The sequence below is a fragment of the Nansenia antarctica genome (assembly GCF_963989245.1).
Source record: "Nansenia antarctica genome assembly, chromosome: 12".
In the NCBI taxonomy this organism is placed as follows: domain Eukaryota; kingdom Metazoa; phylum Chordata; class Actinopteri; order Argentiniformes; family Microstomatidae; genus Nansenia; species Nansenia antarctica.
The window spans coordinates 1,178,486-1,205,985 of record NC_137682.1 but is presented as its reverse complement, the minus strand read 5'-3'; the positions used below and the strand labels follow the sequence as shown (position 1 = coordinate 1,205,985).

Genomic DNA, 27,500 nt, shown 5'->3' with positions numbered 1-27,500 from the left:
AGTCTGCTTTCCAGCAGGTGAGACACTCAGGGGGGGGCAGGGGGGGCGACCGCCCAGGATGATGGGGGAGACGGCTGACATGCTGGGCCTGAAGGAGCTGAAGTCTGCTTTCCAGCAGGTGAGACACTCAGGGGGGGGCAGGGGGGGCGACCGCCCCTCCTGGTGCCCCCACGGTTGAAAAACGTCTCACTTAAATGCCCTTTTGAGTGGCAAAAATGCCCTTTTGAGTGGCGAAAAAGAGAGGACGTGCCCTATTGGTGCCCCTCCAATGGTCTAAACTTGACCATGTGCCCCCACAGTTGAAAAACGTCACACTAAAGTGCCCTTTTGAGTGGTGAAATTAGAGGATGTGCCCTATTGGCTGCCCTTCCAATGGTCTAAACTTGACCATGTGCACTGATGGGGTCCCATGTTATGCAGTAGGTGCCCTTTTTTTCTTTTCGCCCCCCCCCCCTGTCCTTCAAACAGCCTGAGTCCACCACTGCTGACACTGACGTAGCGTCCTCATAGTCTTTCCAGCCGGGTTCGATCCCCGGATGGCCACGTGTCAAAATGTCCACTGTCCGCTGAACCCCAAATTGCTTCCAATGAGCGGAGCCGGCGCCTTGCATGGTAGCTTGCCGCCATCGGTGTGTGTGAATGGGTGAACGAGAGGCCATTGTTAAAGCGCTTTGGAATAAAAGGCGCTATATAAGTGCAGTCCATCTATGCAGTCTATTCCTCTATTCCTTGCATACTCTCTCCTCACTTTCTTCTAAAAAAAAAACTATTGGAGGATTCCATCTTCTGAAGAGCCTTAAGATCTCACGTCCAAATGGTACCTAAAGACCAGCGCTGGACCTTGAAACCAGATTTGAGAAAGTGGACCAAGTGTGGACCAAACCAGACTTCTTTACTGAACGTTCCTTATCATGTGATCTAATTCCCTGATACACTAACTATTTGACACGGCCATTTAGCACTATTTCAAAGCTGAAATCCTTTAAGAATGAACAATTAGTAACCTATTCATTACTTCTCTCCTCGTCTCTCCCTTCCCCTCCTCTCCTCTCCTCTCCTCTCCTCTCCCCTCCTGGCCTCCTCTCCTCTCCTCTCCTCTCCCCTCCTCTCCTCTCCTGGCCTCCTCTCCTCCTCTCCTCTCCCCTCCTCTCCTCTCCTGGCCTCCTCTCCTCCTCTCCTCTCCTCTCCTCTCCTCTCCTCTCCTCTCCTCTCCTCTCCTCTCCTCTCCTCTCCTCTCCTCTCCCCTCCTCTCCTCTCCTCCCCCTCTCAGTTCGACATGGACGGGGATGGGAAGGTCAACCAGGAGGAGCTGAAGGAGGCGATTAAAACTCTTCTGGGAGAGAAACTGAAGAAAGGAGAGCTGGAGGAGATCCTCAAAGACATCGACATCAACGGGGACGGAACCATCGACTTTGAAGGTTAGGAGATCGTTATTTAAACACACACAGCAACAGCAGGGGAGGCTGGTGGAAGCAGAAATCAGAGGACAGGCTCATTGTAATGCATGGAACGGTATACCACTCCTCATTTCATTCCATGCACCACAATGAGCCCATCCTCTGATTTCTGACTCCACCAGCCTCCACAGAGTAACATACATACACACATACTGTAGAACAATCACTGGTTCATATTTGAGCAATGCTAGAGGCACATGGAAGAGTTATTCCTGGGTAGTTGCTGGCGCCCTTGTGTAGGACCCCCCACACATGACAGTGTAAGGAGGTCACAACATTACAGAACACCTAAATGTATTGTTTAGAAAATACAGGAAGTGTTTTCCAATCCCAGTTCTCTCGTGCTCAGGAGCTGGTTCTCTCTGGCGTTCTTCTCGGGCGCAGGGTCAGAGTTTCCATGTCAAATTAAAAGATTTCATTGTTTTCTTGTGGCCCTGTGTATATCACATTTATACCTAAAAAATGCTCTATACGTTGCACCTGTTAATACTGTATGTAACAAAGTACTCTCCCTCTATCACTCTATTTCTATCTATTTGAGTAAAGAAATGGACTGATTATTTAAGATATGCTCTATTTGTCTTCTGTGACCATCTCTTCCCCCTCTCTTGTCTTCCTCTAGAGTTCGTCATGATGCTGTCCATTCGATAGCTGGCTGAGAAAACAGTTGAGAAGGTAGCTGATGGTAGCTGCCATCATCAAGACGACTGGTCGCCATCCCTCCCATGAAATCCTATTGACTAAGACTAAGATAACTTTGTGTGTGTGTGTGTGTGTGTTTGTGTGTGTGCATCTTTACATACGTACTACAACAGTATGTGTGTTTGGATTATGTGTGTAGATAACTATTGTGTGTGTAGATAAGACAAGATAACTGTGCCTAACTGTATTCAATGTGTGAATCAGAGTGGAGTAGATATGGGAAAACGTGCTCATTGTAATGTATGGGTTGGAATGAGGAATGATATTTGATATCCGTTTCACACAATTCCGTTCCGTGCATTACAATGAACCCATCCTCCGATTTCTACCTCCACCAGCCTCCGCTAGTGTGTATATTCAGCATCAGTGACGGGGTCGTACTCATATTGTACTTGTATTCTACTTGTATCCTCAGTGAAGAAACTAAAATACTGTCTGGCGCACACATTGGGCAACAGTATGAACGTGGTAGCGTATTTGATTGACATCTCTCTGTAGATACTGATTCTCTGTGGAACAACATGTAAATTAAAATGTATGTTTTGCTATTTTTAATAAAGAAAGAAATCCACGATTTGCAGTCTGAACTCAATTCAATACAACTTTATTGCAACTAAGTTGGGTTGCAACCACATCACTGAGTTACAGACCGGTAGACCTCCTATCTCAAATGCCAATCAAAATGGAATGAACACAACTTGTAAACTTCAACTTAAATAACAACCGACTTTCTTTCGTTATTCCTAACACTTTTTACACTAGTATGCACGTAGCCTAAGGTTAATGTTAACATAATAAAAATAAAACAAGGACCCTTAAACAAAGTGGGGCCCTGTCGTATACTTACAAAAGTGCATTCTTCCCTCCCTCCTCAAAGTAGTCAACACGATTGGATTGATAAAGCAAGCTGTTCATTGGATTGATAAAGCAAGCTGTTCATTGGATTGATAAAGCAAGCTTCTCATTGGATTGATAAAGCAAGCTTCTCATTGGATGGCTTTCACCAATCCTGTCATATCTTCAAAGAAGGGAGGGAGGAAGGATGCTTTTAAAGAGTATTCAAACGGGGCCTAGTAGGTATTCTGAATTCAATCAAACTCGGCCATTGTGCCACACCAACAGCAAGGCAGACTTGCAGTGTCGCCAGGTAAACACTACCAATAAGCATAATAATATCCAACTATGTGTGCACACACCTGGTTCAGCAAAATGTCCAACATGTCATGCAGCTTACTGTAGGTATGGTATCTGCAGAGAGTCTAGTTGTCTGACACAAAACAAATGAAAAATAAATACTTTTTGAAAACCAAAAAAAGCGCTAAGTCACATGGTTGGGATATCCATCCATTTTTACAAGAGGGAATGTTTCACTACTTCTGTAAACCATCACGACGTCAGATTTCCAACGTGCAGAGCCTTCGTAAAGGGCGTTTATCTTTACCTGTTAACCACAGTCTCTGACAACTTAAGTTAAATACTTTTTGTGCGTTTTGTTGTTGTTTGAATGTATACATCACATGTACATTTCCATAGCTTTTTAACCAGAGTTGTTGTTTTAAAGATTCAGCTTCTATAGGAGTCTTCTGTGTTTGTGGCAAAGCTTTTTAAAACGGTCTTCAGCACGGAGGTGATATTCGAGTTTGATCAGAAAACATCATGCGGGAGCGATTGTATGTCACCGTCACCCCACTCAAGCGCAACACGAAAAAATGTCAGGTCACATGTCGCCTTCCTGTCTCCCATAGCAACACCGACAAGCTGCTACGGTGTCTCATGTCTCCTACAGCCACAGAGCGATTGGGCCCTCCTCAGAGCTAGGCCCCGCCTCCTACACCTCTTTGGTCAGTTCGTCCGTGAACTCTGCCATGATGTCATGCACCCAGATGTCCTTCTCCTCCTGCGACGTGTCGACCAGGTACACGGTCAACTTCCTGTCCCAGGGGTTAACTGCTTCCTGTACGGCCTCCAGCTGGGCCACCAGAGGCTTCTTCTCCACATGGTTCCGGAACACGATAGAAGCCTCCTCAGACCACTGCTGCCTGGGCTTCACTCCTATTGGTGGAGAGGGACAGGGAGGCACGCGTCAGTCAGCTACACAACTTCATACCAGAGGCATAGATATAAATGGACTGCACTTATATAGCGCCTTTATCCAAAGCGCTTTACAACGGCCTCTCATTCACACACCAATGGCGGCAAGCTGCCATGCAAGGCGCCGGCCCCGCTCACTGGGAGCAATTTGGGGTTCAGTGTCTTGCCCAAGGACACTTTGACATGTGGCCAGCCGGGGCTCGAACCACCGATCTGCCAACCTTGCGATCATTAGACGGCGGCTCTACCTCCTGAGACACAGCCAGGATATAGGGATTGTAGATCTACCAGAACCATGGATGAAAAGACCTTTAGGTAAAGATGAAACATAGAAATAGAGGCCATAGACAGAACATAGACTGGCTATAGATATAACAGAACCATACTTAATAAAGCTGTGCCCCCAAGAAGAAGAATCCATATTTTCAGTGTAATTGCTATAGTTGCCACAAGAGGGCGCTCCCTTCTCAAAGCTATTTATCAAGTTGAGGATGAACCAACTGAAACGGAACATCAACAAGCCCAAAGAACATGACGGGACAAACTTCAAAGTAGAAGCAGAGGGTGGGAGAGGGTTTTATATTAACATGTGTTACTGTTATTGAGATTAGGGTAAAAAAAGAATCATATATATATTGTTAAATCAGATTGAGGGTATAGAGTATGTCTTTGCAGTAACCATGACGCTCCGCGGTTACCGTGGTTACCTGCGAGCTGGGCGGTGATGCCCTGGAAGGGGAGCTGGCGGAACTCCTTGATGAGGGGGCGGAGCTGAGTGCAGCTGACCAGCTCGTGTTTGCCGTAGTCCAGCTCGTAGACGGAGACCAGGCCGTTGTTCAGGACCCCCTTCACCAGCACACGGTGCCAGCTAGGGGGAGGGGGGACAGGACAGGGACAGAGGTTACAGGTCGATTGTCAAATCGTGATGTTAGAATTATAAGGTTCTATCTCCATTTTTGTCAAAATTGAGTTTTTTACATAATCTGATCCATTAGGTGTTTATTAATGCCTGTGTGGTGTTATTTTTAAAATTTTGACATTTTTGAGTTAGTAATTAATAAAATACAAAGGTTCCATCTCACAGAACATAATGGAATGTAAAAACTTTGAGGTTCAATATCACTGAACTGCCCTAAACAGAGATAGAACCTTAGAATTCTAAGATCACGAAATGCTGTTGTCCATCAAGTACATATTGTACCGACTGTGGCCCAAAGAATCAGGGTTAATGTAACACATACATGCAAACACACCCACACACACACACACCCACACACACACACACACACACCCACACCCACACACACACCCCCCCTCCCACTCACTTGTTCTCCACCTTGGCAGCGTAGATCTGGCTCTTCTCCGCGGCGAGCTGCTTCTCCTCCGTCTGGTTGTAGTACAGGATCATCTCTCCCATCAGGACCACCAGCTTGTACATGTCCCTCCAGGGCTGCAGCACGAAGTGGCCCGGGTGGCAGGCCACCGACACGTAGATGTCCATGTTGTGGCCAGTAGGGGGCAGCTCTAGCAGAGGAGGCATCTGGGGAGGGGAGGAGGAAGAGGAGGAGGAGGAGGAGGTGGAGGAGGACAGAGTGGGGGTCCCTGGTGGCGCGGGCCTGGGTCCAGACCCAGAGTGGACCCTCCGGAGCTTGGTGGTGGTGATGGTGGTGGTGCTACTGCCGTTGGTGGTGCTGGAGGTTCTGGTGGAGGAGGTGTGCGTGGGGGTCGTGGCGGGGGTGGTGCTGGGGGTTCTGGGAGTGGAGCTGAGCGTGGCGGTGGCGGGGGTCTTGGAGGGGGTGTGGCTGGTGAGGAACACGTCCCTCTGGTGCTTGAAGAGGTCGGAGGTCGCCATCTGGCGGTTGAGGCTGCGGGCGGGGTCGTGGAAGTTCTTGTCGGTGAACAGGTAGACGTGAACGCAGCGCTTGTGGTCGTCCTGCTTGGCGATCTGGTTCAGGGAAGGTGGGAGGGAAGGAGAGGAAGGTTGGGGGAGTTAGGGAGGGAGAGAGGGAGGGAGAGAGAGAGAAGCGGTAGAGAGGAGGGATTGGGAGAGAAGGGGGAGAAAAGAGGGATGGAGAGAAATAAAGAGAGGATGGGGGAGTTAGGGAGGGAGAGAGAGAGAGAAGAGCGGTAGAAAGGAGGGATTGGGAGAGAAGGGGGAGAAAAGAGGGATGGAGAGAAATAAAGAGAGGAGGGATGGGGGAACAGAGAGGGTGTGTAGATATCAGGAGGGATGTTGATAATGGAGGACGTTAGTAGTGGTGGTGGGATTGGGTGGCGCAAAGGTAAGACAACTCAAGGCATAGTAGGTAGTTTGATCTGGGGGAAGGAGTCACACCAGATAAACCCAATGTCACTGTGGCTGCCTCACTATCACCAAGCCTCACTATCACCAAGCCTCACTATCACCAAGTGAAAAGTCAGACAAATAAAAACACATCGTTAAGGACGGTCTTGACTCTTTTATTGATTGATTGATTGAATTGATTGAAAACCTTTATTGTCCCCAATGGGGAAATTTTGTTGTCAAACAGCTCAGTTAGGGCAGAAAACATTCAGTACAGAAAACAGAAAAACATTCAATAAAAAACATAAAACAGTGCAGGCTCAATAAGTAAAAAGTTCCAAAAGTTCCATCTCCAGGTCTCCCCCACCCTGCAGGGCCTGGTTGTAGAGTCGGAGTGCAGCTGGAATAAAGGACTGTCCAAATCTTTTTGTACTTTGACGGGGGAGAACAAATCTGTGGCTGAACTTGCTCCTCATCCCTGCCAGCTCGCAGTACATCGGGTGGGAGGGATTGGCCAGCATGGCCGCCAGTTTTTTCCCCATCCTCTGTTCTGCCACCACCTCTAGGCTGTCCAGCCCGGTCCCCACCACAGAGCTGGCCTTCTTCACCAGTTTGTTTAGCTTCGCAGCATCCCTGGCACAGATGTTTCCACCCCAGCAGGCCACGGCGAAGAACAGAACGCTGGCAACCACCGACTGGTAAAACATTTGCAGCAGCTTGTTGCAGACACCGAAAGACCTCAGCCTTCTCAGGAAAAACAGTCTGCTCTGCCCTTTCCTGAGAAGAGCCTCGGTGTTGTCAGTCCAGTCCAGTTTGTTATTAATTTGTACTCCCAGGTACCTGTAGGAGTCCACCCTCTCGACTTCCACCCCCTTGATGGTGATGGGGGCTGGGGTCCTTCTCTTCCTCCTAAAATCCACCACCAACTCCTTTGTTTTGCTGGTGTTAAGCAAAAGGTAGTTGGTGTCGCACCACTGCACGAAGCTCTCCACCAGGGCCCTGTACTCCTCATCCCTGTCGTCTGTGATGTAACCGACGATAGAGGAGTCATCCGAAAACTTCTGCAGGTGGCACTGGTCGGAGCTAAACTGGAAGTCGGAGGTATAGAGGGTGAAGAGAAAGGGTGACAGAACAGTTCCCTGGGGGGCACCGGTGTTGCACACCACCACCTCAGACTGACAGCCCTGCAGTCTCACATACTGACGCCTGTCTGTGAGGTAGTTGTGGATCCAAGCCGTCAGGGAGTCCTCCACACACATCACTGCTAGTTTGTCAGCCAGCAGTGATGGCTTGATAGTGTTAAATGCACTGGAGAAGTCGAAGAACATGGTCCTCACCATGCTCTGTGGCCTCTCCAGGTGTGTGTAGGCCCTGTGCAGCATGTAAATGATGGCGTCCTCCACCCCCATGCTCTCCTGGTATGCAAACTGCCGGGGGTCCAGGAAGTCCTTCACCTGGGGCTTAAGGTGTTGCAGCACTAGCCTCTCCAGGATCTTCATGACCTGTGGTGTCAGGGCGACAGGTCTGTAGTCGTTTGGGGTGCTGGGCCGTCCCTTCTTTGGCACTGGGACGATGCAAGAAGTCTTCCAGAGCTGTGGCACCCTCCTCAGTCTTAGAGATAGACTGAAGAGATGTTGGAATGTGTCCGCCAGCTCTCCAGCACACACCTTCAGAACCCTGGGGTTGATGTTGTCTGGACCTCTGGACTTGTTCACATTCACCCTGGAAAGCTGCCTTCTCACCTGCTCAGATGTTATAAAGCTGTGAGTACCGGTGTCTCCAGGTGTGAAGCATGCTCCCTGGCTCCTGGTGTTGGTAAGGGGAGGCAGTTGCTGTTGGGGTGCTGCTGGGGTGTCAGGGGGAGTGGGGGCTACTGTTGCCAGGGGTGCGGTACATTGGAGAGGGGAGGAGAGGGTCGGGGGCTGTGGGGGGTGACAGGGGGATGGGGGGGGTGACAGGGTCGGGGGCTGGGTCGGGGGCTGGGTCAGGGGCTGGGTCGGGGGCTGTGACAGGGTCGGGGGCTGGGTCGGGGGCTGGGTCGGGGGCTGGGTCGGGGGCTGGGTCGGGGGCTGGGTCGGGGGCTGTGACAGGGTCGGGGGCTGTGACAGGGTCGGGGGCTGGGTCGGGGGCTGTGACAGGGTCGGGGGCTGTGACAGGGTCGGGGGCTGTGGGGGGTGGCAGGGGGATGGTTGGTCAAACCTGTTAAAGAAGCAGTTCAGGTCATCTGCCTGCTCTCGGGTCCCCTCCACCACAGGATGTGGCTGCTTGTGGCCCGTGATCTTCTTGAAGCCCTTCCACACCTCCTTGGAGCTGTGGGCCTCTAGCCCGCCCTCCAATTTCCTCCTGTATTCCTCTTTGGCTGCTCTCAGCTCCTTCTTCACCTCCTTCTGAGTGGCCCTGGCTCCCTCAGTGTCCCCTGCCTTAAACAGCCTCCTCTTCCTTTTCAGAAGGTTCTTGATGTTCCCATTTATCCACGGCTTGTTGTTAGGAAAGCACCGTACCTTTTTAATGGGGACGATGCTCTCCTCGCAGAACTTGATATAGTCTGTGACACAGTCTAGCAGACCATCTATGTCCTCCCCGTGGACTCTCTGGAACATCCCCCAGTCGGTTGTTTCAAAACACGCCCTCAGCTCCTCCTCCACGTCTTCTGACCATTGCTGGACAGTCCTGGTGGTGATAGGCAGCCTTTTTATGATAGGGGTGTATGTTGGTTCCATCCAGACCATATTGTGATCGGATGCCCCTAGTGGCGGGAGGGCAGTGGATGTGTAGGCTCCCTTCACATTGGCATATAGTTTGTCTAATATTTTGTTCTCCCTTGTTTTACATGTGACATACTGGGTAAAATCCGTCAATGTCTTTTCCATATTTACATGGTTGAAGTCCCCATTCACAATGATAAATGCGTTTGGGTGAGTTTAGTTTTATAAACTAAACGAAATCAAATGCAGATGCATCTGCAGAAGCCATTGTTCTCAGCAAGTGGTAGCTAGGACACAGTGCCAGCACTAAGCATTAATACCTTCTTAAAGGGGCAGTGCCGTTTAACAAAATACAGTATACAGTTTTTCTCAATCGCTTACACACCTGTACATCGTACACCGCAGTGTTAATTTTGGCAGGCTTGTTAGTCACTCAGTCTTTGGTGTTTAGATGAAGATGCACACCAGTTCTAGTCACACCAAGTCACCTCCATGTTTCTTAGTTCCAGTCCAGTTCCAGTTGATGAAAACTGAAAACATTCCAGTGCAGTCTCAGTCCACAAAAACGCCAAAACATTTTTGTCGAGTTTTCGTCGCTGACGGCTAGACTCAAATGTTTTGGGCTTTTGGTGGACTGAGACTGTACTGGAATGTTCTGGAGTTCTGCACTGGACACCGTAACATCGTAACCTGAGACACAACGACCCAAACCTGAAACTCCTGTATCGTATCTCAATTACTCACAAATACAAACACACTTCCTGCTTCTCACTCGTTTTGCAGCTCTAAACCACACAGTTAACAAAACACTAAACACAATTCGCTACATTTGGCACAATCTTCCTTGATAAAATGAATCTCTTGTGTTCACATGGAAAACACACGACCATTCAGAATGATCAACTCAAACCACCAATCACATTCCTCATATGGGCAAACACCTGTTGCTTTTCAATTAGCGATCACAGCTTTAGCAATAAAAGGGCTGAAGGTGAGCTCTCCTGTGTTGAAATATATGGGAAGTCTATCAGTATATCATACATTCTGACAGACATGGAACTGTTGTAGCTTTCAGGGTATATACAGGAATCCTGAGGTTAATTTCAATACCTTTCTAAAGCCCAATGCACACAGCGTGCGATTTCTGTTGCACGACATGAATGGAATAGAATTTTCGCCGTGCGATTAAAATCGGGGCCGTGTGCATTGGGATGCGATTTTCTCATAGACTTCCATTCAAACTTCAAAATGGAATGTTGTCGTGCAACAGAAATCGCACGCTGTGTGCATTGGGCTTAAGACTTTTTAAAGACCTTGTCAATATTTTTCCAGACCTCACCGCCACTAGGGGGAGCTGTAACCGTTTACATCAGTGACACCTTTAACTTAACAGTTTTAGTTTGCGATAGACTAGACCACTATCATACAACACAATTTCCGGTTCGTCTTTGTTTTTTAATAAAACTGATAAATTCACGAACTTTTACTAAAGGTTTTTAGGACTCAAACTCTTTGGACAGTCTAATTCAGAAAAATACCTACAAAATTATTTACGTTTTAAGGGTCTTGATTTTCCCAAAAATTATTTATCAACTTTTAATACTTTTCAAAACACCGCGGATACCCTGAGCTTTGTTCTCATGCACATCTGGGGGTGGGGGGTTGTACAGGGGGGTGGGGCGGTGTACAGGGGGGTGGGGCGGTGTACAGGGGGGTGGGGGGTTGTACAGGCCAGGTTACCTTCATGCTGCAGTCAGTAGAGTTGAGCACGGCATCTCTGAGCCACTGAACAGCGTCTGGAGTCCAGGAGCCCACGCTGACAGCCAGGTCAGCCAGACAGCACTTCACCGCCTGTACAGAGAGACTACTGCACGTCAGACTACCAGCACACACACTCTCACACACACACACGCACGCACACACACGCTCGCACGCACGCACACACACACACGCTCGCACGCACGCACGCACGCACGCACGCACACACACACGCACACACACATGCACACACACACACTCCAGTCATCTGCTGACCTGTGGTGGGATGGCGATGAGGTTACGCAGGAAGGGGGGTGGAACTTCCCTCAGCTCAAACACCTCCACCGAGGCCTGGACCCCCAGGTCCACAAACAGGATGTCCAGCACCCGACTGCCGTGCAGGTTGGTGATCTGGTGAGGAAACAGGCAGTGGAGAACAGGAGGATGAGTGTGGGACTGGAGGTCAAAGAGACAGGCTGGTTTATTAGCATCGAGTGCTAACATTTAGCTAATGCAGGTTGGCGAGTATACAGGTAGTAGTAAGGGTCTCACCTCCACACGAGACCATTTGCCTTTGTAGCGCGCCAGACAGCCTTTCCCACAGAAGGGCCTGGAGACCAGGAACTCCGATGTCACCTGGTACACAAACGATGAGGTCATCAGGTTTGAACCAGACAGACACAATGAACCTGAGAAGTAGCTGTCCTGCTACAGAGCAGGATACTGTAGGGCAGGTATCACATTCTGAATGTCAGTGTTAATTCTGCTCACATCAGACATGGTGGCACTATGGCACTTTCTAAGTTATTATGACATTAACATACCACGATTGTTTCACCATTTCTCATGCAAGTGCAATATCAGTGCAATAACATCAAAGACTGCACATTAACCCTATAACCATAACCCTCTTTTTCCTTTAAATCCCAATGTAAAAAATATGAAGTAAGATGAATGAATGAATGAATGGACTTTATTGTCATTGCTACAGTACAGGTACCAAACAACGACATTTAGGAGGGGTGGCTCCCCTGGTGTTAGGAAAGGGGAAAAAAAAAACTTTAAAAAAAAATCACAAGAAGGGAAGGAGCTGGTTTACATAAATAAAGGCTATGTACACTATCCACTGTACTATACTGTACAGATAGACGACTAGGGTTGTCATATTGCACAATAGTATTGTTTCACATTTATTTAAAGTGTCGCAGTTTGCAGGCTTGAAATGTACATGTTTGTGCCTCAGCACTACACCTGATTTTTTCAGTCCAGCAGGACTGATGTTGACCACAATGAATAATCCAACCAGTGGTGTGCCGTCAGGGCCAGCAAGGCCTTCTCTGCTGGCCTAAACATCATCAGAATATACATTTTATTTAATATATTTTTTCCACAAATATGTATTAATGATTCCCCATAGTCTATTCTCTTCATTTCATAGCTTTCCTCTTGGTTGCGCTGCTTCCAGTCTCCAATTGAGATTTGGAGGGCTGGCCTTTATGTTAGAGCTTTTATCCAATCAAAATGTGTTGCTAGGGGGCTCCCAAATCTGCCCGCCTTCACAACAGACGGTGCCGCGAATTCGACCTGTAACTTAACGTTGGAACGAGAAAACCTGTGGCGTTCCTAGTAAACCTACGTAGATGCGAGCAAAATCAACAACGGCGCCTGCTGGAAGGCTCAATCTGATGTCAGCACCCAGCACGTCTTTTGATTGGATACGCACTATTGAGATGCGTAGCAAGGTAATTTGCGTATCTTTATACCGTCTGCAATCAGCTACAATGGCGGAAGGGGGAGAAGAGGCAGATGTGGTGGCAGATCTTAAAACAACGCCATTTTCTAGAAGAACTTTCCAGGAAAAGATAGACATTATCAGAGAACGGCCAACCCCGACTCTTGCGAGCCTTTCTCAGCGGGGAAAAGGGTTTGTCCGGCACTTTCAGATCGCTAACTACGAGCGGTACCCCTGGCTCACAGGCTCCGAAAGGCACTGCAAATTGTACTGCTGGCAATGCCTGCTATTTGCAACAGATCGATCGGGTGTTTGGAGCCACACTGGTTTTGCAAACTTGAGTTGTCTAACCAAGGGAGCAACGAGACACCAAAGCACGGCTGGGCACTTACAAGCAACGGTGCTTTTGAACACCTTTGGGGACACTCGAGTGGATTTACAGCTCAACAGACTGTACAACAGAGTAATTGAAGTATTCCTGAGGAAAGAAAGGAGGATGGATTTTGTTTTCAAATGAAGTTGTTTTGGTGAGTACAAAGCATTTTATTTTTTATTTTATTTGTATATATTTTTGTCATTTTATTTCGTTATTTCATTTTATTTTCGTTTCAATATTAACGAATTAATATATAGGTAATTAAAATTCATTTTATTTTCGTTTCAATATTAACGAATTAATATATAGGTAATTAAAATGACAAATATAGGCTTATAAAATAAATGTTTGATGCGTCTGTTGCAGGTTGCAAGAGATGTGGAGATTACGTGGGTGGCGCACGTGAATCAGCTGTGCAGTAAAAGTACTCAAGGAGACTTGTTGAATTGTTTTGTCACGTTTCTTGACGATAAAAGTGCCTTTTATTTAAAAGTTTTGACAGTATCCAAGCGAAGCGATCTTAAAGATCACACTCTTCATTGTAAATGCGGATTTATTGATTAAAAATGCTTCGGAAATATTAATATAACTCTGTTGTACTTGTCTGATTATGTTAAGGTGATGCAACGCCCGGTTATACTGTGTTTCTGTCTAGTTTCTAGAGCCATGGCGTCATAATGATGGTATTAAGAGGTAGAATAATTCAGGTAGGACTGTGTCGGACATCACTGAAGGCCTAGGTGTGAAATGCACCGCCCGCCACTGAATCCAACCCAGTATGTAGTCTACTGTAATAGAAATCTGACATGATTGGAATATGTAATTGACATAATTTAGTAGATGCTGACTAGAGATTACAGTAATGTCCTGCAGTGCCACTGGATCAGTTCCAGTGTCACGTGAAGAGATTAAGTGGCCTATGTCCTAAACCCAGATTAACTACCTTAATCTCAATCTGGCCATACGGGTGTGTCTGAAGCAGAAGGAGAGACTAACACACACACACATACACACACACACACACACACACACACACACACGCACACACACACCTACTGAGCTGAAATGTCTGTAGGAGTACACTTTCTTCTCCAGATAGCATTTTACCGTATTTATATCATAAGATGGTTGGTGGTTTTGAACTATATACTCTGCAGTAACATGCAGGTACCCATCATACCTCAAATGTGACACGGTCTGGTCAATTGGTCCTCAAGTCGGCCGATTTAATGTTCAGATGAAAAAAATATGTTCTTTCGAAAAATGCGAATACATTTCAGCTTGTTTTGTGAGCCTGCTAACAATGTAAAGTAGTGTTCTAGTTAACTAGGTAACAATGTAAAGTAGTGTTCTAGTTAACTAGGTAGCAGTGGGGATTACTCACCGAAACCATTGTGTTGCAGCATTTTGGCTTGACTAGTTAGTTTGTGTTGTGATTCTCAACAACGTTGAAATGTATTTCAAAATAAAGGTCAGAACATTTTGATTGGTTGCCGACTTGCGGCCTAAATGACCAGACCGTGTCACAGATGGTTTCTCTTGTCTTGACTGTGATGTGCGGTCAGGTAGACAGTCAGGTAGACAGTCAGGTAGACAGTCAGGTAGACAGTCAGGTAGACAGTCAGGTAGACAGTCAGGTAGAGGGTCAGGTAGACAGTCAGGTAGAGGGTCAGGTACCTGGGAGTGGAAGTAGATCTCCGTCTTCTCCAGGGTCTCAGTCAGCTTGGCCAGGCCTCGGGACGGCAGCTGGCAGTAGATGGTCCCGTCTGAACACACGCTGGTCACGGTCACATTCATGTAGGCGCTGTTCACCTGCCAGAGGAGGGGAAGGCTTTATTTAAGCAATATCACACGAGAGGGAGTGTGTTATACTGAATATCAGCACGGCTGTGATTGGGTCGTCGAAGACGATCCCAGCCGTGCTGATATTCAGTATAACAGCACGACCTCGAGTGTGATATTGCTTTTATACAACAGTTCTACAGCGCCATTTATTAGTTAACAGTAATAAGCGACAACATATTATGATTTGTTTGTTTATTTAATCATAAAAATAAACAAAAAATAGTTCCGCAACTGAACGTCAAATGGACTGTTGCCTAGTAACCTGAACACAAACATGTAGTCTAATTAACGGTCATTTAGTAGAACATCTGTGCGGCGGAGTGATGCATATAGTTAAAAGTCCCAGTGCTGTTATACTGTATATCAGCACTCATGGAATGCCTCTTGTCCAATCAAATTACTTGGTCGGAACTAACTGTTGTATAAAACACATAATCTTCTTAAGTTCTCCTACTACTGTACCAGGGGAAGGTTACTACTGCTATCTATGTGATAATGTCATGAACACACATTGCTGACTGTCACATATAGGCACTGTCAACCTGCAGGAAGAACATGTACTGTATGTTGGTAACAACGGTAAAGTTGATGGGCAAAGAAATCCTGATAAACAAATAAATAATTAAACATAGGCAACGCAGTGAAGGACAGGACTGTAGGCTCGTATTTCAAGATCTCACCAAGGATGTCAACCAACCAATCGTCTCTCACCAAGGATGTCAACCAACCAAACAGTGATTAGTGTTAGTTACTTGTATTGATCTTTAGTGTTGATTAATAATAATATTTTTCAAAAAATGCCGGTCGAGAGAGGACGCTGGCGTTGCTTGTTCGCCGCTTCTACGCCCGAAATCTAGATACACTTGCAGTATGCAGAGTAGATTAGATTCTACAATTAGACCCCTATATTTTATTTTATTTATTTTTTTGTTTCTTTTTATTTTACTACTCAATACAAAACAGTTTGTAAAGCGTCTTTGAGTGTCTAGAAAAGCGCTTTATAAGTCTAATGTATTATTATTATTATTATTATTATTATTATTATTGTTATTATTATTATTATTATTATTATTATTATTATTATAATTACAATCGAACATGAGATGAACACTTAACATGAACAGTTAACAGTAACATACCGTAGTCCTGTCCCCACCCACTAGAACATTAGATAATACAGGATGTGTTAGTGTGTAAGTCATGTGACATGTGAGGGTAACCATGCCAACCTGTAGGGGGCTGGACAAGGTCTTATCCTGCAGGGCTTTGATGCAGGCAGCGTTGATGTTGACATCATCATCCTGCGACGTGTCGTACAGGACCACCAGAGGGGTCTGTTCTCTCTCCAGGATCTCAGCCAACAGGATCTTCCCGCTGGCCATCGACTCAAACTTCTTCAGAACAGCAGCCTCCTGGCAGAACGTCTCAAGGCCTTCAGAAACAATCACACACACACACACACACACGCACACACACGGACACACACATGGACACACGCACACACACACACACACACACACACACACGCACACACGTACACACACACACACACACACACACACACACACACACACACACACGTACACACACGCACACACGTACACACACACACACACACTCAAACACATTACATTAGGAACACTGAATCTCATTGGCACTAGTCTATCCCTAACACACTGCAGACGCTGCCAAGCCAGCAGTCCCTGTGTGACTATGTGGGTCTTTAGTGAGACTCACTGCGGGGGGTTCAGTCACACACTCACCAGCCAGTTTACACTTGGTGGCCTGGAAAGGCAGCTTGAAGAACTTCTCCTGCAGCTCAAACACTTTGTCTCTGCTGATGACTTCTGAAAAGCCATGATCCACATAGTACACCTACAGTTAACAACCAACACACACACACACACACACACGCGCACACACACACGTGCACACACACACACACACACACACACACACACACAGACACACACACAAATAAGTGGAAGGATAGTAAATCAAGAAAATCATTTAATAGAATGACAACAGTCATGACCTAGTTCTGCCTGGTCCTGCAGTGCCGTTCATGCCATTACAGTTGTTCTCTATCGCTTCCACACGTCTTATGAAAGCATGGCTCATTTTCTCTTAACTCTAAAACACAAATCCCAAAACACACACATTACATTACATTTTTGGCATTTTGGGCATTTAGCAGATGCCTTATTCCAAAGTGACTTTGGACCAGTCGTAGCAGGAAGAGTAATCTAGCTCAGGCCGCGAGTTTAGTGAAGAGACGTGACCGGGCAGCGTGACTGCTGTGTTGTCGAAGACGTGGTGGGGTCAGTCGGCCAGCAGAGGTGGAGGAGCGGAGGGAACGGGCTGGAGTTTGGGGGGTGACCATTGCTTGTAGGTAGGTAGGGGCTGTCCCTTTTACTGCCCGGTATAGGCAAGCACCAGGGTCTTGAATCTGATGCGAGCTGCTATCGGGAGCCAGTGCACACACAAAACCCTAAACTCATAACTTAAGACAGCCGTAAGACATAAAATGATTTTGAATAAAGTATTTGCTTTTGAAAGAGATTTGTGGAGTTTAGGGTTTTGTGTGTGAGTTTTTGGATTTGTGTTTAGAGTTTAGAGAAAATGAGCCATGCTTTCAGAACACGTGTTAAAGCGAAAGCGAAGCGAAGCGAAAACTGGACCACAAAACTGGACCACAATGGAAATCAATGGTTATTGATCAGCTCATACAGAAACCATTAACATGGCACTTAGGGCTGCTTTCCCAAACACAGACTGCAGTTTCCCCCGGGGGGACATTGAGAGATTGTTGTGTGTTGACCACGTATGAAATAAAAGAAAGTCCGTCAACGGGGATGAGAAATGCATTTGTTTCTTTCTTAACATTTGTATTAAGTCCAGGACTAGGATTAATCTGTGTCAGGTAAACTGACTTCCAAAGATCCATAAAGTGACAAAACTAACTCAAAACAAACTCAAAACAATACTAAAGCTAAATATGAAACATACAATTATACCAAAAGGAACACACGTGAATAGACCTAGTCTCCCACGCGCACACTTACAGAGTCTGCCTGCAAAAGTACATGTGACCTTACCTTGACCTTGTCGGCCATGACCTCACAGACTTGCGCTCGGAGGATCTCCTCCTCCTCCTCCGCCCTGACGGCGGCCAGCTGGCCCGAGGCGGGGGAGGGGAGGGGCTTCCTGCTGCTGTCCTGCCCGTAGAACTCCCTCATCTCATCCTCCAGAGCCTCCTGGGCCTGGGAGTAGCCCTCCCCGATGTACCTGGCAGGAGGGACCACACGTAAGGATGGTAAATGGACTGCACTTATCTAGCGCCTTTATCCAAAGCGCTTTACAACGGCCTCTCATTCACCCATTCACACACACATTCACACACCAATGGCGGCAAGTTACCATGCAAGGCGCCGGCCCGCTCACTGGGAGCAATTTGGGTTTCAGTGTCTTGCCCAAGGACACTTCGACATGTGGCCAGCCGGGGCTCGAACCGCCGATCTGCCAACCTTGCGATCATTAGACGGCGGCTCTACCTCCTGCGCCACAACCGCCCCACAATAATAATTAATTAATTAATTAATAAGGACATACACACACACACACACATTCTATGGTTCGACGGACTCATTTCACTGTAAAGCATACCACTGTTTACTGTACATGAGAACACCTCAGAGATCCACCGTCCCTGGGGTGGGAACAGTGGCGGTGTTCCTACCTGAGTAAGACAGTGTTGGTGTTGGTGGCCTCCACCACCAGGACCGAGGGGTACTCCTCCCGGGGGATGAGGAGAGGAGGTACGGCCTGGGTACTGAGCCTCCTGCCCGCCTCCCTCCTGGCCCTCAGCTCCTCCTCTCCCACCGTGTCCGTCCGGTTACAGTTCTCGTCCTCCTTGTCTCCTCCCACCCCGACGCCGCACCTCTTGTACAGGATGGCTCTCTTGGGGTTGTCGGGCATGGGGTAGTCCACGGTGCAGAAGTCGGAGAGCAGCGAGAGGTTGTCCAGGACGTACTCCGGCAGCCGGGTCTTGTAGGTGTCCTGGAAGAGCTTGGGCAGCGCGTGGGCCCACAGGCCGTTACTGTACTTCACCAGAAGCTCCCCCAGCTTCTGCTTGAGGTCGGGGGAGAGGGTGGTGGGGGAGGCCGGCGGGCTGGGGGAGGAGGACGGGGGGGTGAGGGGCAGGGGACTAGGGGGGGTGGTGGGGGGCCTCTGTGGGGGTGGCAACTGCCTGTCAGTGGGTGTGGTGGGGATGGTGATTCTGCCAGGGAACGGGGAGGGGGTCTGCGTCTCCTTGGCTGGGTAGAGGAGCAACTCCATGGGGTTGCTGCTACAGGGTTTCTCTACCTGCAACAAAAGCAGGGGTCATATATAGTCCTTACATTGAGAGATCAAATCAAGAACATGCAGTAAGGTTAAAACTAGCATCATCAACTGTAAAATAAATCATATGGTGCAAAGCTATACTGGGTAAGACTGGTATACTGGGTTACTACAGAACCAACCAGGAGAGGGATGGACAATACAAAATACGTTTGAATTTATTCTTGCTCTATTTAGAAAATAATATATATATATAATCATCTACGAAATAATATACTGTATATATTATCATCTATTTAGAAATAATATAATAATAGTCTTACAAAAAATGTATTCAACATTATGTCCAGTATTTAGTATTTACTGTAGGTAGAATCCTAACTTGAGATCCAAGCGCGTAACTCTGATGACTTGATGATTTGTTTTACGTGTGCCGCGGATCTCAAGTTCTGATTGCAGTGCTGTATACATACAGTCAGTTGTGAATGGTAACGTACAGTGCATATGTGTGTCCAGTTCTCCAGGTCTTTGAGCGCCTCGCTGGGCAGGTCCTGTTTGTAGAGCTCTCTGTACAGCTGAGGCAGCTTGGATACCCAGAAGCCATTGCTGTACTTGTTGAGGACCTCTTTGATGCGGCCCTGGACCTGCTGGGGGTTGTAGGCACTGGGGTAGTGATGCATCTTGGGCTTCCCTGTCCCCGAGCCTGGGCTCTCATTCAGATTCAACGGAGCTAGAGGAGGAAGTAACACATGGATGAATTAATGGATGAATGAATAGATTCATTAATGAATCAATGTATTTTCCGGACTATAAGTCGCACCGGAGTATAAGTTATTATTTTATTTAGAAATGTATTTCACAAAATCCAAGACCAAGAACAGACATTTAATCTGGAAAAGCAAGTTATTCAACTACACAATACCACACAGAACAACAGTCTGAATAGGCTAAATTAACATAACAAACCAGCTAGTCTAACAAGCAAGTTACCAGTAAACAAGTTCACCAAGCTACCGTTAATGTTTCAGTTAATTCTTCAGTGGTATAGGAGCAGCATATAGTTGTGACAAGCCCAGAGCGCCCTCTGGCGGCTGTAGACGGCAATGTAAAACTATGAAAAAAAACGCGGGTAGATGGATGGATGAACGAATGAACGTACGAATGAATATGAACACATGTTTGATACCATTCCTCATTCCATTCTAAGCATCACAATGAACCTGTCCTCCTGATTTCTACCTCCACACGCTTCCCCTGGTTGAATGTCTGTTCTGATTGGTTGCTTCTACAGTCTGGTAGAGAATGCTTACTTACTATTGGTCTGCTGGGGGTTCCTGGAGAGGTGGGCGTGCACCTCCTTCTGGAATCGTGACGGCAGGGTCATCCTCTTGTCTGGCCTGCACACAGAAACCGGACAGAACTAAAAAACCTGGGGCGCTTAGGTGGCGTAGCGGGTTAAGCGTTGACCACGTAACCGCAGGGTCCCTGGTTCGATTCCGGCAGGGGACATGTCCTGCATGTCATCCCTCCTCTCTCTCTCACCCATCCTTCCTGTCTAAATCTCTACTGTATCTGTCAATAAAATAAAAAATATGAGTGGGACTGCCCCACTTAGGGGCACATGAAACAATAAAAAAAACTGGCCTTGAATGCACTCCTTATACCCGATACCACCAATATAATATAACATAATATAATAAAATAGGACAGAATAGAATTGATTTTTAAAAAGCTTGTGATAAACGTTATCCCTGACAACTCGTGACATTAGAATTATAAGGTTCTATCTCCATTTTTGTCAAAATTGAGTTTGTGTGGTGTTATGTGTGGTGTTATTTTAAAAATGTCGACATTTTTGAGTTAGTAATTTATAAAAAAAAACAAAGGTTTAATCTCACAAAACATAATGGAATGTAAAAACGTTGACGCTCAATATCTCTGAACTGCCCTAAACGGAGATAGAACCTTATAATTCTAAACGGAGATAGAACCTTATCATTCTAAACGGAGATAGAACCTTATCATTCTAAACGGAGATAGAACCTTATCATTCTAAACGGAGATAGAACCTTATCATTCTAAACGGAGATAGAACCTTATCATTCTAAACGGAGATAGAACCGTATCATTCTAAACGGAGATAGAACCTTATCATTCTAAACGGAGATAGAACCTTATCATTCTAAACGGAGATAGAACCGTATCATTCTAAACGGAGATAGAACCTTATCATTCTAAGCTCTCGACCTGGATAACATTTCTCCCCTGCTCCCATTCCTCTGTCATACGTCTGGGTGAATCATCAGTGGTGCCTCAGCCCAGTGGACAGACAGACTCAGACCCTGGACACACTTCCTCAACAACAGTCTGATGCTCAGGGACTCTTCACTGACTGACTGCTCCCTATTTACCCACAATGCTCATCAGGCCCCCTACACAGCACAGAAAGGCTCTTATTAAGGTCCATAATGACATTCTTGTAAACACAGACTCTGGAAAAATCTCAGTTTTGGTACTACTAGACCTTAGTGCTGACTTTGACACTATAGACCACGGCATTCTAATAGATAGACTAAAAACCTGGTAGGACTTTCAAGCACTGCCTTAAACTGGTTTAGATCCTACCTACAGGACAGAAGCTATTATGACTCCATTGGCAACTTTGTGTCCAACCACATTAAAATTACAAGTGGGGTTCCCCAAGGATCAATCCTTGGCCCCCTCCTATTCAATCTCTACATGCTTCCATTGGGACACATCATAAAAAAGAACAAAATTGCCTACCACAACTTTGCGGATGACACTCAAATCTACGTAGCCCTCTCACCGAACGACTATAGTCCCATCGACAATCTCTGTAATTGCATTGAACAAATAAATGCCTGGATGACACAAAAAGGACAAAACAGAGATAAGATAGAAAGTCTGTGCAAAACTTGATTCTCTCTCTCTTCAAACTAAAAAACAGGTCAGAAAACGATCTAAACTTCAACAGCCACATTAACTCGGTAACTAAATCAGCCTACTATCGCCTACTTACAAGAATGAGAGGTTTCATGTCCAAAGAAGACCTTGAAAAACTCATCCATGCATTTGTTTCGAGGTGACTTGATTATTGTAATGGTCTACTAACAGGCCTATCTAAAGGAGCTGTTCGTAAGCTGCAGCTCATCCAAAACGCCGCTGCTATGGTCCTAACAAAAACGAAGAAGTTTGAACACATTACACCAATCGTGAGATCCCTACACTGGCTACCAGTCTCTCAGAGAATTTAATTCAAAGTATTCCTAATTGCATAGAAATAACAAAATGGTCTTGGACCAAAATACATCAGATCTCCTCCCACCCTATATTCCTGCAAGGCCCCTAAGGTCTTGTCCATGTCTAGGTCTAGGTCCTTGCCTTGTGTTATATTTATCAATATTTCTATTCATTATATATCCTGCCTTGCCTTGCCTAAACCTATGAAGCAAAGCTCTAAAATCGTAACACTTGTAGACTTGATAGTGCTGTTAGTTGATAGGATTTTGATTGGAGTCTACAATACAGTAAATCACACTTTGAAAGATGGCCGTAACTTATTTTTTAGTATCCTCAATAGTGTTGATAGCAGTGGAGGCTGGTAGAAATCAGAGGACGGGCTCATTGTAATGCATGGAATGGAATATCAACGAGGAATGGCATCAAACACGAGTGAATTCCATGCATTAAAATGATCCTGTCGTTACAATGATTTCAGATCTCCACCTCCACCGGCCTCCACTACAGTGAACCAACATTACACAGCACCCTCGGTGTCACAGTGTGAATTGACAATGACCAAACAATCACCACCACGACCACCACCATCCAGAACCCACAGAACCCTCCCGATCCTTCCTCCAGTGCGGTCAGATAAAGTGAGGTGGTGGTGGTGTGGTGTGGGTGTGTGTGTGTGTGTGTGTGGGGGATGCTTCCCACCCCCATGCGTGCGTGCGTTTGATCGGGGGCGTCCGATGAAAGCTGCACAGCTAGTCTGTCCTAAACAGAGATATGCTGATTCACTGCGGCCTGGTTTAGAATCCCTAATCTTCAGTAGAATAGAGGAGGGATTAGCGGGCCTTGCCCCATGGTGTTGAGCTATGCCACGGCGGGCTCCCCGCGCCCCATTGTGCAGCACGGGAGAGAGAGAGAGTGAGAGGAGTGCCACTGATACACAAAACACTGAGCGAGGGGTGAGGTCACTTGTTTTCAAAGAGAAGGGCCTTGTGGCCTGAAAAGAGGCGCTTGGCTGGGGAGAGAGGTGGTTGGGGGGGAGAGAAAGAGCAAGGGAGAGGGGGGGGGGGAGGGAGAGAGGGGGGGGAGGGAGAGAGGGGGGGAGGGAGAGAGAGAGAGAGAGAGAGAGAGAGAGAGAGAGAGAGAGAGAGAGAGAGAGAGAGAGAGAGAGAGAGAGAGAGAGAGAGGACACAGCTGCCCCATGCCGCCCTATGCAAGTGCTGAATAAGCAGGCAGGAAGGGAGATAGGGATGCAGGGAGGCAGGCAGGCAGGGAGGGAGGGGGGGGGGGAGGAGGAGGAAGCCCCCAACCCGTGGATTCCACTGCCTTTTTTCATTCATAAGTCTGATCTTCTGATGCAAGTCAGGCTGCAAGGACAGGGGGAGAAAGAAAGAATGAGAGAGAGGAAAGAGAGGAAAGAGAGGAAAGAGACAAATAAAAAGAATCCTTGTCCTCTCTTCCCCTTCAACTTTTCTGGCTGTTTGGATTGTTCCAGAACTCAAGGAGGACCGATGTGTTTGAACCCGACTATCCTGCAGCAGTGCGACCAACTCAACGTGCTGTTTCCTAAACACAGCAGAGCTCCGACACATTTCCATACAGATAAACAACAATAGCCAGAGGCACAAGACACCAGGGGGTCTCATACCAGAGGCAACTCCATTACATTTTTCCAATCTGATCTCTCTGTTCTCTCACACAGCCCAGCAGACCATAAGGCTCTCTCTCTCTGTCACACTGTACTGTAGGCCCCCAATAGGGGGTACAAAACCTTAATTTATTCATCTTCTTCTCATTACATGTTTTTCTCCAAAGGAACGTCTTGAGTGGTATCCGGCCCCCTGTGGAGCTGTTTAATGATATCTGTCAGGGTAACGGATGCTTGGTAGGGGGCAGCAGACTCTAGAGACTGGGCTTAAAGCCGGCTGAGGTGGAATGGCTGAATAAACATTATGGGCATGTCACTGGTGTCGGTGGACAGAATGTTTCGTGGGCGTTAGACAATCTAGAACACTAATGAATCACTTCATTCCAAACGCTGGACCAATCCTCCAACAGTGGCAAAAGATCCAGATCCAACAACATTGGATTGGTTGTTCAGAATTGGAAGGATTACAATGTCGGTTTGGCTTCTGAGGTAGTCTCATCTGAGGTGAAAATATGTTCTTCCATATTTAGATAGTCTGTATGATAAAAGATATGCATATTCTACAAAGTTGGAATTTCAGTGGATCGAGGTTCATTATCTGAAATTCAATAGATTAATTAAAAAATAGCCGTGTCCTTTGAGATGATCTTAACACATTTATTTGACTGGGACAAATGTCCCTTGTGTTCTACAAAGTTGGAATTTCAGTGGAGTGAGGTCATTAGCGGAAATTCAATAGATTAATTAAAAATAGCCTTGTCCTTTGTGATGATTTCGACACGTGTATTTAACAGAGTTCTACGCTGAGAGTTCTACGCTGAGAGTTCTATCCTGAGAGTTCTATCCTGAGAGTTCTATACTGAGAGTTCTATACTGAGAGTTCTATACTGAGAGTTCTATACTGAGAGTTCTATACTGAGAGTTCTATACTGAGAGTTCTATACTGAGAGTTCTATACTGAGAGTTCTATACTGAGAGTTCTATCCTGAGAGTTCTATACTGAGAGTTCTATACTGAGAGTTCTATACTGAGAGTTCTATACTGAGAGTTCTATACTGAGAGTTCTATACTGAGAGTTCTATACTGAGAGTTCTATACTGAGAGTTCTATACTGAGAGTTCTATACTGAGAGTTCTATACTGAGAGTTCTATACTGAGAGTTCTATACTGAGAGTTCTATACTGAGAGTTCTGTACTGAGAGTTCTATACTGAGAGTTCTATCCTGAGAGTTCTATACTGAGAGTTCTGTACTGAGAGTTCTATACTGAGAGTTCTATCCTGAGAGTTCTATGCTGAGAGTTCTATACTGAGAGTTCTATACTGAGAGTTCTATACTGAGAGTTCTATCCTGAGAGTTCTATCCTGAGAGTTCTATACTGAGAGTTCTATCCTGAGAGTTCTATACTGAGAGTTCTATACTGAGAGTTCTATCCTGAGAGTTCTATACTGAGAGTTCTATGCTGAGAGTTCTATCCTGAGGACTTGTAATCCAATGTAAAGGAATGCACCTTTTGGAGTAAAACTGGGGAACATGCAATTTAGTTCTATCAAATTACACATTAGACATCTGAGCTTGTTCTTTGAATCGTTTCAAACTCCACTCCCTACACAAATCCACAATGCCACGGCGAAATCAAATGTCCCTGTAGTTGAGATGTCCCAGCCCTGCTCCATGGCGGGGATGGAGACCTCCACTCACCTCTCTGATGGGGTCGTGGGCTTCCTGGTGGGCGTGTTCTGGTTGGAGGGCTTGTTCTGATTGGTGCTGGTGGTCTTCCCCTCCGGCTGGGTATCCCTCATGCTGGCCTGTTTGAAGTCTCCATGGCCCCCCGACCGGCTGCCGCCTCGCCCCCCCCCGCGCCCCCGGTGGTCTGGCTGTCTCAGAGATGTCCTGGGCTTTGCTGTGGAAGAGAGAGGGATCAGGTATACTGTGCTGTAAAACACACACAGACACACACACAGACACACACAGACACACAGACACACACAGACACACACAGACACACACAGACACACACACACACACAGACACACACACACACACACACACATTGACATTTGATGACAATTTGACTGCTAATTAGAAACAAATTCAAGTGTTGTTTTTCTCTGTTTATCTCTGGTCTCTCTCTCTCACACACACACACACACACACACACAAACACACGCACACACAACCAGGTGCTGTGGTACTGCCGCCTGCTACGGGTCAACTCAAACTAAAAGGTCCAAAAAGGGCCAAGACAATGTCAAGTTTTACTATGTGTAGAGATCCATCATCATCATCTTTGCGGTACAACTGAGAGATGACATCATACAGAATAGAACCATCAAGTCCTGTTGTTCTGAAATGACATTCATATTCTGACCAACCAGAGCCCTCTGTCTAATAGAAGGCTGCTGTCATCAAACATCACTTTTCTGTTCTGCACAAACACGACATAACAACTCTGATTGGACAATCAGCACATATCACATATTCTAGCCCCTCTGACATCAATGCAATGACATCACACCCATCCTCCAGCTGGCATGATGCCATACCTCCCAGTCCAGTCCTCATATTTACATACCCAGCTGCCACGCCTTCACACAACACAACAGCCCAGCTCTGACAGTGTCAACACATCCTACCTCTCCTAACACATCCTACCTCTCTCATCCTGATCCTGCCTCCCCACTGCTCCTCCTCCTATCCTCCCCCTGCCTCCCCTCTGCCTCCCTATGACTCCCCCCTACGCCTCCTCCTCCCTCCCCCTGCTCCTCCTCTCTGACTCCCCCCTGCCTCCCCTCTGCCTCCTCTCTGCCTCCCCCCTGCTCCTCCCCACTGCCTCCTCCTGCCTCCTCCTGCCTCCCCCCTGCTCCTCCCCCCTGCCTCCCCTCTGCCTCCCCCCTGCTCCTCCCCTCTGCCTCCTCCTGCCTCTCCCCCTGCCTCCTGGCTACCTCCCCACAGCTCCTTCTCTCAGCCCCCCCCCCCCCCCCATGCTCCTCCCCTCTGCACAACCCTGCTGCTTTCAGCCTCTGTGGAAGAACCCCAGCAGCAGCAGAGCACGGCAGCGTCGGTATTCTCCTCCCCTCGCAGCGATCGGACAGCGGCCAGCTCCACACAGAGAGAGAGAGAGAGCAGCTTTGTGTCTGGGTCGTTACCGCGTGATGTCGTGGTGGTTCGGTCTCAGACAGACAGAGAGACCCTGAGACCCTCGTCCTCCGGCGGCGGTAGGGCGTCTGCTGTACGGCTCTTAGGAGAACCGAGGCTACGGCAGCAGCGAGGCAGACACAGACAGAACAACAGCGTCACAGAACCC

General features: G+C 47.0%; 2 protein-coding genes across 2 annotated transcripts in view; one reads left to right on the top strand and one right to left on the bottom strand.

Moving 5' to 3' along the window:
• The window catches only part of LOC308168510 (calcium-binding protein 2-like), a gene marked incomplete at both ends in the record, with an annotated part of 5,734 nt that extends 3,626 nt beyond the window's left edge, over positions 1–2,108 (top strand). The window contains 2 exons of the mRNA XM_080543110.1: positions 1,271–1,418; positions 2,080–2,108. Of these exons, the coding sequence (XP_080399236.1) occupies positions 1,271–1,418; positions 2,080–2,108 (177 nt within the window). The remainder of the gene's footprint in view (positions 1–1,270; positions 1,419–2,079) is intronic.
• Positions 2,109–3,987: 1,879 nt separating this feature from the next.
• tdrd7b (tudor domain containing 7 b) overlaps positions 3,988–27,500 on the bottom strand; it is a gene marked incomplete at both ends in the record, with an annotated part of 26,564 nt that continues 3,051 nt past the window's right edge. Inside the window, 14 exons of the mRNA XM_080542979.1 lie at positions 3,988–4,211; positions 4,958–5,118; positions 5,576–6,195; positions 10,980–11,090; positions 11,274–11,408; positions 11,550–11,633; positions 14,783–14,917; positions 16,180–16,382; positions 16,714–16,825; positions 18,049–18,238; positions 18,690–19,315; positions 19,789–20,021; positions 20,606–20,688; positions 25,895–26,096. Coding sequence (XP_080399105.1) covers positions 3,988–4,211; positions 4,958–5,118; positions 5,576–6,195; positions 10,980–11,090; positions 11,274–11,408; positions 11,550–11,633; positions 14,783–14,917; positions 16,180–16,382; positions 16,714–16,825; positions 18,049–18,238; positions 18,690–19,315; positions 19,789–20,021; positions 20,606–20,688; positions 25,895–26,096 — 3,119 coding nt within the window. The remainder of the gene's footprint in view (positions 4,212–4,957; positions 5,119–5,575; positions 6,196–10,979; positions 11,091–11,273; positions 11,409–11,549; positions 11,634–14,782; positions 14,918–16,179; positions 16,383–16,713; positions 16,826–18,048; positions 18,239–18,689; positions 19,316–19,788; positions 20,022–20,605; positions 20,689–25,894; positions 26,097–27,500) is intronic.